General features: G+C 50.8%; 1 protein-coding gene across 1 annotated transcript in view; it reads left to right on the top strand.

The window, feature by feature from the left end:
- The window catches only part of ASIC2 (acid sensing ion channel subunit 2), a 272,030-nt gene that overhangs the window by 171,791 nt on the left and 85,866 nt on the right, over positions 1-14,373 (top strand). Inside the window, exon 2 of the mRNA XM_066263335.1 lies at positions 13,559-13,709. Within this exon, the coding sequence (XP_066119432.1) occupies positions 13,559-13,709 (151 nt within the window). The remainder of the gene's footprint in view (positions 1-13,558; positions 13,710-14,373) is intronic.

Genomic DNA, 14,373 nt, shown 5'->3' with positions numbered 1-14,373 from the left:
CTGCCCTGCCACCGCCCCTGGCATCGCCACTGTCTGGAATAAGGATCTTGGCTTCAGCCCCTGGCTCTGGAGAATCCAGCTCTCTCTCCCAGACCCTCTGTAGCAAAAGGGTGAGGATCCTGACCAAGGTCACCTGGTTCAGGCTCCTGCTCTTGGCAGTATCTGCCAATGTCCTGGCCTTTTTTTTTGGAGGTGGGGGGAGAAAGAAGGAGGATACACGTAGCATTTTCATAAATACTTCTAGTAGCAGAGATCTCCTTCCCATTGCAGTCCATTTGATTCATCTTTGCTTAGTAATTAACATATACCTGTTTTAATTATGATAAATTTCAAACATATACAAAACGAACAGAACAGTACAATAAACTCAACGTGCCCGCCCCCTAGGTCTAACAGTATTAACATCTGACCTTCTCATTTCCTCTGCACCTCTGCTCCTCGCCATCACGAAGAGGGTGATATGATGATGTTTTAACATTTCCTTGTCATTGTTGTAGAAGTTATATGCGTTGAAATGCGCAGGTCTTACCTGCAGTGCTTTGAGAAATGGATACACCTGTGTAACCCATGCCCTTCTGATACAGAATATGTCCACCTCCCTGGGAAAAATGGTTACTGGATGTTTTCATTGTTAGGTTCTTTCCCTACGCCCATCCCCAGTGCTAGAACCGTTCTCCACGGCTGTGCAGACTAACTCTATTCTCTCTTCCAAATGCTGCCCCTGCCAATGTCTGCGGCAGCGGTGGTGATTCTCGGTAAGCCTGCCCTCTTCCATTCTGAGTACCTGGTCTCCTCCCCGCCATTTCTTCTTTGTTTTTGGAAAATAGGGACTAGCTGCTGACATTGAGGAAAGGAGGTCTGATTTCCTCCTCGCCAAACCCCTCCCTAGCCCGCTCCACTTGGAGCCATCAGGATGGGCAGAGGTTTGTTACAGGAGGTCTTGTCCCTTTGCTAAAGTTCCATCTGGCTCTGGTTGGGCGGGGACCTACAGAAGGACTCACTTTATGCAGGCTGTGAAGCTCAGAGTTGGATGCAAATTTGTCTATCTTTATAAAACAAATTGCAGCATAATTTCTTGCAGTCATTCTCTGTTCATTTAAATTAAGTCATTCAACAAACTTCTATTGAGTACTTATGCTAAGCAGAGCCCTTGGTTAAATAAGACAGAGCCCCATGGTTTGGGGATGGCGCAGGGATAGACATACCTGCACTCATTGCACCGCCCTTCCCCCAAGTCTCTGGATCTAGCACAGGTCTGAGCGTAGTGGCTGCTCACCGGGCAGGACTGCCTCACCCAGCCAGCCACTTGCAGTGTTGGCATCTCTGTAGAGAGGCTCCTCCTCCCGGGTTCTGTCCCCTCCCCAAGGATGGACCAAATCCAATGGGGGACAGTCTCCAGCTCCTTGTCTCAATCCAAACCAGGACGGTAGGGCCACCGAACCCTGAGAGGTGCCATTACTTCTGATGCCTTCAAACGAGGCATCAGAAGTTCAGGAGCCAATGGAACCCTCTTGGAGCCTGTTTCCTCATCTGCAGACGGGACCATTGTGTCTATTTTGTAAGCTTGTTGTGAAGTCGGATGTCATTTTCATCACAAATGTCTCGACTCCCGTCTTCATCTGGCTCTGTGGCCCAGACCAGGCTGAGGCAGCGAGGCCCTGCCCTGCACACTGTGCATCTGCCAGAGGACTGCGACGTGTCAGGGGGCGCTCACGCCCAGGCAGGTGTGAACGCGGTCCCCGGAAGTCAGTGTCGCCATACGTCCCACGCCCCAGGCGCCTCATGTGCCTCGTGCTAGTCCAGGCCCTGATTCAGGGGTGAGGAGATGCGAAATGAGTGAGACTGGTGGGCGGGGCTGGGATGTAGAGAGCACAGGAAAGGCAGCAGCATGGGGTGCTGACGTCAAAGCCGTAGCTGACAGCAGGCCCAGCCGCAGAAGCACCCCGCCCCGCAGAAACAAAGGGTGGACCTTGCTCCCTGTGATTGGCCCTGGAGAGCTGCACTCAGTACACTGATGTGCATGGATCAGTGTTGGTCTCACAGCGGCTCTGCCTCCCCGATCATCTGAAGCTGTTTTATCTCCATTTCCTCCCAGACGGCTCGTGAACTACCTGAGGGCAGCGTCCACGTCCTATTTCTCTTTGCATTTCCCGGGATCTAGCAGAATGCGCGGCGTGTAGTACTTGCTCATTGGATGTGGAATGAACTAAAGAATGCTTTGTCTTGCATTTTGAAAACCTTTCATCATCATAGGTCCTTTGATACATCGATCATAAGTCCTGGAACTGTGGTACAACGAAAATTAGATTCTCCTGGGAGGCAAGTCTAGCAATCCGAGGCAATGTAAGACATGAAGACGCTCAATAAATATTAGCTCAATAATACAAGCGAGTAAACAGTAGAATCAGGATTCAATTCCAAAGCTTATGCTCATTTCACTACAGTGCAGGGCCCACATCTAAGCAATATGTCTGGGGTTTTGTTTGTTTGTTTTAAATATACGAAGTCCTGCCTCTGCCTCTATCACCAACTAGAGTCCCTTCTATCAAACTCTCCCAAATAGTGCCTCTCATATTGCCCTGCAGAACTTACCCAAACCTTCCCCCACCCTCAGACATCGCCTCTTAGTACAGACACACAGGCAGAACTTAACATTCCCTGGCACAAGAGTGGTAAATAAGATTTATCTCCCTCAGAGTGGCAACCAGAATTGCTGGGTTGAAAACTACCACGAGACCCAGAGGGAGAGGATGTTGTGATCAACCGGTTATGTCTGCTCTGGACCTAGGAGGGAGCGTGGTATTATGCATGCTTAGATCGGCCGGCTGGGCTTAATTCCAAATGTCAGGGGGGCTGTCTGGTTAAACTCTGGAAAACCCTCTGCACTCGTGAATCTCTGATGGACCTGACCACTCATCATGCAAGCCTTGCTACTAAGATTACATGCTGCTGGGCCTCCAGAACCCCCCCTGGGGGAAGAGCTAGAAGACAGCGGCCTTCCCTCAGTAGTTCCTGAAGAAGCAGAAATGTGTTTCAAAAAACATGATTTTTTGAAATGCGGTGCAAAAAAACATGATTATCAGTAAGAATGTGGCATGAGGATTTCAGTGCCACGTGAGTAGTTACATATTTGACCTTTTCTTGATCAGCTTTTAGAATCAACCTGCCTTGAGACTGTTTTTAGCCTTGGCATTAATTGGAACATCTGCTTTTCCTTTGTAAACATCATAAACCATCATTTGGTTTTCACTGATGCATCGTCTGCAATGCAGCCCCATAGAATAATACAAAATTAACCAGAAACACAACAGAACACATTTCTGGTCCCCTCTCCCTTCTTCTCCCCCCATCTCACACCTGCTCAGAAGGAGGCCGATTCTCCAAAGGTGGGTAGTGAGGCAGGTGCAAGGAGTGACACATGTCTTTTCTCGGGGTTGGCTATCCAGGCGTGAAACACACTCACGTTAGGAGGGTGAAGCCCACCCAAGCCCCTGGGCGAGGTGCTGGAGACGTGCCAGAAAAGTGAAGTTCAGATAAGCAGAACAACCTCAGCGAGGTTGATAAAAAAAAAAATTTCTTATACAGGAATACCCAAGGACTATTCCAGAAAGAATCCAGGCATACCACAGGAAGACCAAGTGGGTACATATTCCTTCAGGTCCAACAGGCAGCGGTTAGAAATGGACACAGGGCTGTGGTCACAGGATCAGGCAAGCAGCTGGAGAAAGAACATGTAACAGGGACCCTGAACCCGGGAATCACACCCAATAGAAGCTCAGGTCTCAGAACTCAGGTGCAGAGTCCCTACTACTAATAATTACACTGGTTGATTTAGTGAAGTGACTACCCTCTGCCTGGCACTTCATATCCATTATCTCGGGAGTAATCAGAACACAGACTAAGATGTGCCCTGCGGTGGCATTCTGCGCCCCAGAACAGCCGAACGTGGCCTCACTTGGTGCCACCTCCCCAGTGTGTCCGGGCTGCTGTACCCTGAACGCACCCTGCCCCAGTCGACTCTGCCTGGGCATTGGAGCAAGCCGGGCAGTGGGAACGATGTCAGTCGGGCGAGAAGTGTGGAGTGGCCTCGACGGAGGGAAATGTCACGGGGCTGTGGATAGTGTGTGGCCGCACCTCTTCCTTCACCTTTTCTGAGCTTTGGCCTACCGTGAAGGCAGAGAACCCCTCCTGAGTCCTGCTCCCCACAGTGAAGGGTCCACTCCTCAGGGTCAGCCTCAGCTGGCTAGAAATGGGTTCTTTTTATTATTAATCTACATACCCTGGCCCTGTTAACAGTGAGCAGATCAGAGACCCAGGTTTTGGGGTGGGGGAGGTACCTCTAAGGACTGACACAGCTTTCCTTGGAGAGAACCAGCTGCCACTTCTTTGGACTCACTCACTGCACCCTGTCTTAATAAATATCTACTATCTGACAGCTGAACTCAATTATTCATTGTGCACAGTGTCTGACACACAGTAGGTGTTCAGCCAGGATAATGTGACTCCAAAGACGATGTTCTTCCAAAAATCCTGCCTCTTAGAGCCCAGACACGTCTACCTGGGGGTATTAGGTTCTGGAAGTGGAAGGGACCTAGAATGACGGGCAGAGAGGCAGAGCTCAGCAGGCAGCCAGAAGCCCAGACTGCCCCACTGGCCTTCCTGACAGCATCCACATGGCCCTGCTGAGACCAGGAGCCGGCCTCGGGGATCTGTCTCAACCTGCTGAATACCATCGGTGGCCCCCACTGCTGTCCCTCGGGCGAATTCTGCCGCAGCCCCCCCCCTCCTCGCCACCCCTGCCCACCAGGCAGCCTCCCTGTGTGCACCCCCACAGCACTTGGCAGCGCCCCGCTCAGTCTGCTGGGCCGCCCTCCCTACGAGGTGCTTCCTCATGGGTTGACTCATCTCTGCATCCCCAATACCTGGGACGTTGCCTAAAACACAAGAGGTCTTTGTAGATATTCACTACGTGAATGAGTGGATGAGCCACGAACGTGGTCCCGGATGGAACGGCATCTCAGATGCAGTTTCTACAGCCAAACCACGGCTCTTCCCGTCCCCTGCTCCTGTGGGGCTCGGGCATGCGGCAAGCTGCAAGCAGGAACGCTCTCTGCCTGGGCTGAAGGGTGTTTTTCCTACGAAGTGCTTTCAGACCTATTATAACCCTTTTGATCTTGACTGTAATTCTAGTGGAAGGTACTCTTACCAGCATTTCCAAGATGAAGGATCAAGAGCCTCAGAGGATGAAGTGTGTTACCCAAATCAGTGAAGAGCCGGCACTGGACCCTGGAGCTGTCTGGCTCCCAGTTCCACTCCTGACTGTTTCCTTTGCCCAGACACCTCCCACTAAGCACCTACTGTGTGCCAGGTTTGGGAAGCAGAGATGGACATTCTCTGTTGAGGAGACAGACAGTGGAGGGCCTCCGCAGAAAGAGCAGGCTAGCCTTCGTGGAGCCCTGTTTGAAATTCCCATCAAGCCCGGACTCCCACCAGCCAAGCCGCCGTCCAACTTGAAAGCTGGTCCCCCATACCCCACTTCCTCACCTCAAGTCGGGCCCAGTGTGGGATTCTCACGTGGGGCGCCAGGAGCAATTCACCAGCGGAGGTCTGGACTTTGGAACAGCCTTCCAGATGAATACCTGGAACGCCTTCAAGTTTTCCTCTGCCTCTGTGAGCCGTCCGCCAATCAAACCTTTGCTCGCAAAGCGTTTGAACTGAAGGGGAACACGCAGGATTACCCATAGTTTTGGCGCTGTTTTCCCAGACGGATTTTTCGGTCGCCCACTGCTCTTTTCCTTCACACGGCGCTCACACATCTCCTCCTGCACGGTCTGGAGCTCCCTGGACAGCTGCCCAGTGGAAAAGGCCTGGGCTGCTTGTCAGGCTTGGAGAGAAGAGACCAGAGGGCCTCTTAGCAAAACTGGCATGGAAAATGTCACATCCCAGCACTTGGTTGCAGAGACATGGAGGAGGGGGGCCCCATTACAGTATCATCCATTCAAATAACGCAAAGCGTTATTCTTCTAACCACCCAAAAGGAAAGTCATTATTCTTCTAACCACCCAAACATATAAAAAGGAAAGTCAGGGCCCTGGCCGGTTGGCTCAGCGGTAGAGCGTCGGCCTGGTGTGCGGGGGACCCGGGTTCGATTCCCAGCCAGGGCACATAGGAGAAGCGCCCATTTGCTTCTCCACCCCACCCCCTCCTTCCTCTCTGTCTCTCTCTTCCCCTCCTGCAGCCAAGGCTCCATTGGAGCAAAGATGGCCCGAGCGCTGGGGATGGCTCCTTGGCCTCTGCCCCAGGCGCTAGAGTGGCTCTGGTCGCGGCAGAGCGACACCCCAGATGGGCAGAGCATCGCCCCCTGGTGGGCAAAGCATCGCCCCTGGTGGGCATGCCGGGTGGATCCCGGTGGGGCGCATGCGGGAGTCTGTCTGACTGTCTCTCCCCGTTTCCAGCTTCAGAAAAAAATACAAAAAAAAAAAAAAAAGAAAGTCAGGAGAACCACTCTCGAGCTGTTGGACCTGGGACAAGGCGCTTTGCCTCCTAGAGCCTCAGTTTCCTCCTCTGCATATTGGGGAGAACAACATCTACATCAACGATAGAAGGTGTAGGAAGCCATCACCACCATTCCCAACTCATGATAAATGCCCAAAGATTGCTCATTCTTCTCTTCCCTCCCTGAAAAGCAGTCTCTAGGGAGAAGGCTATTAATGATGTCTTAGGACAGACGGTGGCCCCTAGTTGGGAAGAAGGGACTAGTGGTTGCCACGGAGCTGTGTGTCCCTCATCTCCTTCATTCACAGGGACAGCATCTGCCCCGTGGAGGTACTTTCAGGGGTGCTGGTCAAAACTGCCCTTTTAATCTCATTGTGGGGAACATTGGGGGGCGCAGTCATGCAACAGGCCTTGGAACACAAAAGGTGGCCAAACATTTTCAGTGCAGGGACAGATGATTGAGCACGCAGATTTTTTTTTAATGATCCAGTCTTTGCCATCAAAGTGCCAGCCCTCTACGGCGGCCCCCCACCCTTACATATCGGCCCCTCTGCTGTATTTAATTTCCCAACAGATTAATTTGCAACCTAAGAAAACAAAAGGCAGATTCATTTTGTTTCCTGAAAGCCTGGTAACCCATTTGACAGACTCTCATTTCCCAATTGTAGGAACTGTGTCTGAGGAGGTAGAGAAAAACAAAACAAATAAAACTAAATGGTCGGCTTTAACATGCACATTATTTTGCAAAGAGCCTAATGAGAGATTTTAGTAAACTCATTGACAGGAAACCTCAATCAACTCAGGGAAGGAGAAAAATAAAAGGGCTGATTTTAGAGGCATTTTAGAGCAGTACCGTTTCGTTTCCTTCCAGTGTAGTAAGCGAGAAGAGACGGACACCCACTGCCTAGGAGGAGCCCTACAGGTCAGGATTAATGAATGGGTTGGAAGGTTTGAAGCTTGCAGGGCCCAATTGTGTGCTGGTAAATGGATATTCCAGCAGTCCTTAAGGGAGCTTATACATAATTTATTTTCTTAAGTAGGTTTGTGGTATAGAAATTGTTGGTTGCACTATTAATTGGACCAGAAAACTGTGTCTTCATGAGTACCACCAGCTTTTCCTAAACTTCCCAGCAAGGGCTTCACTTTGCATTTCCCAGACTTTGTAAGGCAGGGTGCCCCAATACATCATGCTGAGCCTGGATGCTGGTACCTGAGCCAGCAGCAGTTGCCAAACTTTCTCTTATTCCAGGATGCAATGTCCCGGGGAGTCTACCATTTTCTCCAACCCATGGCATGCACACACAAAAGGCCATCAGACCCAGGTCAAATCTCAGCTCTGCCCCCAAACTAGCTGTGTGACCTAGGGAAGATCACTTCAACTCTCTGGGCCTTAGATTCTTTATGTGAAAAATGAGATGTTTGGGCAATGGTATTTTTGGTTCCTGCATTTTCCCAGGATTCCCTGGCTCTGAAATGCACTTCCCCCACTATGAAGTGGGAGAGCCCTAGTGTTAACCAAGCTCCGTTCTCACCTGCTGGGAACAGAGCTGGCTGGGAGGGTATATGGCTGTGAGCTGCAGCCACAAGGGACAAGAGGCCAAAGCACAAGTTTTGGAATTAGGCAAAGATAGATTTCCCTCTGGATTCTCCATGGACCAGCTCTGCGACCTAGCTCAGTCTCTCTGGGCCTCAGTTTTTTTATCTGTAAAATGGGGTTGATGATAACAATACGGAGAGGCTGTTGCAGAAATTAGTGATGGCAAATATAAACTAAAAATGAGTTGTAAGCATCAAAATGTCTCCCTCTCCTACAGAGCTCCATGGTGCCAGTGTCTCATTGGCTGCCCTGGGCTTCTAGCAACAGGCTTAACATCATTAGGGAATAAGTAATCAGTGGCACATGGTGATTTTCATCCCCTTAACTACTTCAAGGCAAGTTTGCTACCCCTGACTGGTGGTGGTGCAATGAATAGAGCATTGACCTGGGACGCTGAGGTCCCAGGTTCAAAACACTGAGATTGTCCATTTGAGTGCAGGCTCACCAGCTTGAGGGTGGGGTCACAGGCTTGAGCATGGGATCATGTCCATGGTTGGTGGCTTGAGCCCAAGGTCGCTAGCTTGAGCAAGGGGTCACTGGCTCAGCTGGAGCCCCCCGGTCAAGGCACATATGAGAAAGGAATCAATGAACAACTAAGGTGCTGCAACAAAGAATTGATGCTTCTCATCTCTCTCCTGCCTGTCTGTCTCTCTCTCACTAAAAAAAAAAAAAAAAAAAAAAAAAAAAAAAAATCTTGCTATTCTGGAGATATAAGCAGACAAGACAGAACCCCTTATCTCTGACCCCCCCCATCACCCAAAAACTTATGTCTTCCCTTGAAAAGGAGAAACATAGTAATTCCACCCCCACCCCCAGTATGGTGTCATAACTACTAAAGATATCTATTATGTAATCTCCCAGATAACTCTACTTTCATTCTCTCCTTTAGGCCCTACAAGCGCATGACAACATTATCTTGCCCAGGTTGCAGATGAGGAAAAGCAGAGGTTCAGGAACTGTCTGTTTCTTTCCCTCCACCTTCATGGGGCCGTTGAGTAGTTGAAGTAGAGGCGGGCTCTAAACTGTAATACATCATGCGCAATGTTAGCAATGAAGGTGACAGTCATGGTCACATTTTTATCTCAGGGCCCCCCCCACCTCCATCACTCCTAGAGATCCAGGTTTGAAATGTGCATCATTAATTCTTAAAAATCAATCCAACTAAGTGCAGCTCTAGACTCTGACCAGCCGTCGGCCCGGGCCCTGCCGGCCGCAAGGGGCTGGCGGCACTCCCCGGCGAGCAGGGACATGCCTGGGAGAGCGGCGGGTCTGAAGACGCCGCGAGCTCCACCTGACAGTCTGGACTTAAATAAATTGCGTTTTCTGGCTGGGGGCAATAAGGTATACATTTGAAGTATGCGTTACTCTTATACATCATTATGCCCTGAAATGGGGAAAAAGAGCTACGTCTTGTCCCAAGTTTGTAGCAAAACTGAACTGTGTATAAATAGCCCTCGGGCCTTTGATGTCGAGCAGAGAGGAAAACAATACCTCAGAAAAGCCAGGCAGAGCAGAGGGCTGGGCGGACAGGCGGGCAGGGAGGCAGGGAGGCCGGCTGAGGGTGCCCTGCTGGGTCTGACCCCTTCTCCTGCCCCCACCAGGGTAGACTGCCTTAGTTCCTGAAAGGATTGTTTTCTCTGGCATTAATGCCCTGTTCCCAGAGGCCTCTCTTCACCTGCTCCCAGCCCCTGTGTAAACGGGGCTCTTCGTGATAAAACCACGCACCCCCGCTTTTCTCCTGTTCGGTACACATCGAAGGACATAACTAGATTAGTAGTTGGATATGTCTGACACCGAACTGTCAACTGCTGGAGAGCAGGGGCTGTGTCTGTTCTGTCGAATGAATGAATGAATGAATGAATGAATGAATGAATGAATGAATGAATGAATGGGCTCCAAGGCGCTGCTACTCCCCTCTGACTATCCCCCTGCCCACCTCTGGGAGGCACTCTTCGGTGCTGGCCGGCCAGCCAGCCTGGCCTGGTTCTGGTGGGAGTGCAGGCTGACACCTTGTCCAGGTCTCCTCCCTTCCCTTTCTCCACTGTGGCTTTCTCAGTTGCCCACTTAATTGTACTTAAGCGTTTTCGCCCCTGCAGGAGCTGCCATCTGGGCCTAGAATGAGTGCCAGGCCTATAAGCGGCATCAAGGAAGGGGAGCTAGTCTCCATCGTGCCCATCTCAAGGACCCGCCTGAGCCATCCTTTACAGGGAAAGGCTCTGATTCACGAGGCTTCGATGCTGCCAGCCCAGTGCCCGCACAGAGCAGGCACTTAGCCAGTCATCAGCTGAAGTTAGCCATGCCCTCTGTCCCCCATCTCCTCTTGTAGGTGGGGGAGTGGAGGGAGGCTGGGATGAAGGAAGGAATCCATGTCCCAGATGGATACATCCTGGCTGACAGCCTTGGGCGAGTCACTTCCCCTCTCCCAGGTCTCTGTTTCCTTACCTGTGATGTCAGGTGGGCGGATTCCAAGTCCCCTTTTAGTTCCCATACCTTGTCGTCACCCTCAGAAGCATACGGTCCACACCTTTGTCCCTGCCACACAGCATGTGTGTGGCAAGGCTTGAATCACAGTTGACCCCAGGAGTAGACAACATATTCTGACCCCGGCCCAATATTCTGAAAGTCACGTACCAAATGCAGGGGCAGGGGGGAGACTTAACAATTGACAACAATCCAGTGCTAAGCCGAAATGTAGTTTTACTTACAAATCTCTTTGTGTAGATAGGAAGATTAATATTATAAACGATTTTGGAACCAAAAGAGGTTATTTGGAGGGATCTACAAAGAAAAACGGCATTAGAGCACCCTAGAAGTCACTCCAGATGTGTTCAAGCCCTTGCAATGGATGTTCTAACTACACGGTGCTCTAATCTGTTCATTGCAGTGTCCCCAAGAGCATCTCTCCAGGGGACAAGTTCATTAGCCAAGTTCAGTGGCTGCTTACAGTAGCGACGATAGACTTCAGTTCTTTGAGAAAGCATGTTCCAGCTGTCTCCACCCTGAAGCTGAGAGAGTAGGGCATGTCTATTTTGAAATAGTTCAGCTGCCTGGGACTTGGAGCCATTCTGTACAGCAGCGAAAATGTGGGATCTGTTGTTTTGCTGTCCGTTCCTGTGGATCATGAAAGCAATCCCCAAATCCTTGCTCACATTCGGACCACCTGCATGTGAATGTTGATTGGCTGATAGAAAAAGCAAGGCAAAAAAGGAAGAGTACATGACTTAGATACATCCCAGTGACAAAGACCCAGGACAGCACACCCAGAAAGAGCACGGGTGTCAAAATGAGACAGACATGGATTTAAATTCTAGCTTCTCTGCTTAATAGTTGTGTGACCTTAGGTGAGTCTCCTAACCTCTCTGGTTCTTGGCTTCCTCCTCTGCACAACGGGAGCAGCAATAGGCACTCATGGTCACAGTTGCAACAGTTAAATGAGACAATGCAGGTGAGCATGCAGCACAGTGAGTGCCTGGCGCATGGTAAATGCCTGTCTCCCTGCCTTCTATCCCGCCATCGAGATCTGCATAAGACAGGCAGCCTCCAGCGCTGGCCTCCACTAACTACCTGCCTCTATACAGGAGGATAGGAGGCCAAAGAGTATCTTTGTGGCCTGCACACATCAGGAGGAGACAGTGTAGGGGCGCATGGTCTGGGAGGCGACCCACGCCCAATCTCAGCGGCTGCCAGAATCCAGTACAGGGCCTGGCTCGCCTCCAGCCAGTTTTGCCAGATGTAATTTGGCTTCCACAGAAGGTTCCAACGCTGTTATGTAATCGTAATAACCACAGCATTTATAGAAAGCTTTTATAGTCTCAAAGAACTTCTGCATGTATTACCTCAGTTGATCCTCTCCATGACCTTGATAAGTAGCTAAAGCAAGGACTAGAACCCGCCATTTTACAGGTGGAGAAATGGAAGCCTTGGGGTTTATTTGGTTCACCTTAAGTCACACCAGCTAATAAGTGGCCACACCCAACTTGGACAAAGATCTCTGTGTTCCTCGCCCTGGGCTTTTCCCATACCATCATACTGTATCTTTGTAAATATGCACTCATCGGGCAAAAGTGGACAGAGCGCCTAATGCGTGCCAGGCCAGGTCCGGAGCGCTGGGATTCAGAAAGGAAACGCGGAGTCGAGTTCAGGAGAGATGTAGGACTGCTCGGTGGCGTGTGAGAGCCGCCATGGTAAAGCAGGAAGGGGAACAGTCGGGGTGGAGGTAAACCCGTCTTGATCCAGGGCCTCAGGGACGGATTCCTGCAGATGTGTCGATCCAGTCTTGGAGAACAGTTAGAGGTTACCCAGGCAGGAAGAGGACTGAGAGGAGCTACAGGGAACGGAAGCAGCAGATAGAAAACCACGGCGGGTGAAGCAGCGGGGCCCAGCTGGGGGTGCTGTAAGATGTTTGATCTGGCTCCACCCCCCCACACACACACTCACTCATTCATTCATTTGAGATATATATATATTTCTGGAGCACCCCATGTGACAGGCACTGTGCTAGCCACTAGGGATGGCAATTTCAGCAGGTGTAGTCCCAGAGCCCGTGACGCTTTCCTTCTGGTGGCTTTCTGGGGACTCAGATAGGAAACAGTAGATGGCATAGGTGGAGGCACCATAGAAGGCTGGGTACGGAGGGCCTGGATTTCAGCCTAAGGGGGTGAGGAGCCCCGGTAGATTTTAAACACAGGATTAACACTATCAGGTTTGCATTCCAGAAAGAGCAAACCACAATTAATTTTAAAAGATGGGCTGGAAAAGGTTGTCCGGAATCTGGGAGCCCGGCGAGGAAACTGCAGCAGCCTGGGCAAGAAATGCCTGGGTCTTCACATACAGCAATGCAGAAGACAGAGGCAAAATGCAAGATGGTCATAGAGACAGTGTTGACAGGTCTTGCTGGTTAATTGGCCGTGAGGGTGGGGAAGAGGAGAGCTGGGCAGCTCCTCCGAGGGTCTGGCCGGAGTCCCTTGGTAGGTTGTAATGCTGTTGCCTGGAACAGGAGCAATGCGGGAGAACCATCCTTAGGTGAGGAAGGTTTGCTCCCACTGGGACAGGCTGAGTGTCAAGGGTCTGTGGTCCCCCTAAGGTCATGCTTATTAGGTAAGTAAAATTAGTGTGTCTGGAGCCCAACAAAGATCTCAGGGTCACGGGTGGAGATTGGAAGGTCAAGAGCTTCCTAACAATGTCTGTCACTTGGGTGTGGGCAGAGGGAGCCTTCAGAGGGACAAGTGACCAGATCCCATCGCAACAAATCCCAAAAGGTATCCAGATTTGTTCTTTGATGCCAGAATCCCACTTGGCCAAAGTCATGCCATTGGCCAGAGTGAGCAACCCTTGATCCCTAAGAGGGGCCGATTGTGTTGGGCTGTGGGGACCATGGCCTGTGGTTGGATTTCTGGGGTCTCACCAATCTCCAGAGCCCAGTCTGAAGTCACCCATGTGCTTCTCTCTCTCTCTTCTCTCCTTCAGGTGTTTACAAAATATGGGAAGTGTTACATGTTTAACTCAGGCGAGGATGGCAAACCTCTGCTCACCACGGTCAAGGGGGGGACAGGCAACGGGCTGGAGATCATGCTGGACATTCAGCAAGATGAGTACCTGCCCATCTGGGGAGAGACAGGTGAGCTGGGCACATGGGCCTGGGCAGTGGGTGATGGCGGAGGGGTGCAGGACTTTGAAAGACTGGTTTGCCTCAGGTGGGCTGTCTTGGCCCACCCTATGAAAGTCCGATCTCCACCAAGGGGTTGAGGGCATGCCTGTGAATGGTAAGGATGATTTTCCTTGGATCTCACGAGATGGGAGAGAAGCAGATGATGGGAGCAGTGGTGGAAAGGGAAGGCAGGTAGGGTGAGGAGAAGTATTGGGTGGAGGCATAGAGAAAGGTTTGAATCAACAGGTATGGTTGGGCAGGTGACTGGCTTGATTTCAGGATAAGAGGAAAGGATGCATCAGCCCTTCCTCTCCTGGCATACTGACTATCCCAGCCCAGCTAGGAGGCCCTATGACGAGGAGAGCAGGCTTTTCTCACCGGAGGAAGATGGAGGAGCTGTGTGGTGTTGGAAAGCCAAAGAGTAGGGACTCAGAGGCCTGGCATCCTGCCTGTGTGAGCCCCTGGGGGTACGTGTGTGTACAGATTCCGAAGCTTATTTCATGCATTCATGTATTCATGTATTTATTCAACAAACAGTTCACTAGTCCTTTATACTATCTCAGGCTCTGCATCAAAGTAAGGGCATTAAGCTGGAAAAGACCAAGTCCTTGATCATAACCTGGAGGAGGAGAAA

Source organism: Saccopteryx bilineata, chromosome 2 (assembly GCF_036850765.1).
Source record: "Saccopteryx bilineata isolate mSacBil1 chromosome 2, mSacBil1_pri_phased_curated, whole genome shotgun sequence".
Classification (NCBI taxonomy): domain Eukaryota; kingdom Metazoa; phylum Chordata; class Mammalia; order Chiroptera; family Emballonuridae; genus Saccopteryx; species Saccopteryx bilineata.
Note: the sequence above shows the minus strand (reverse complement) of the source record. Positions and strands in the feature narration are given on the sequence as shown.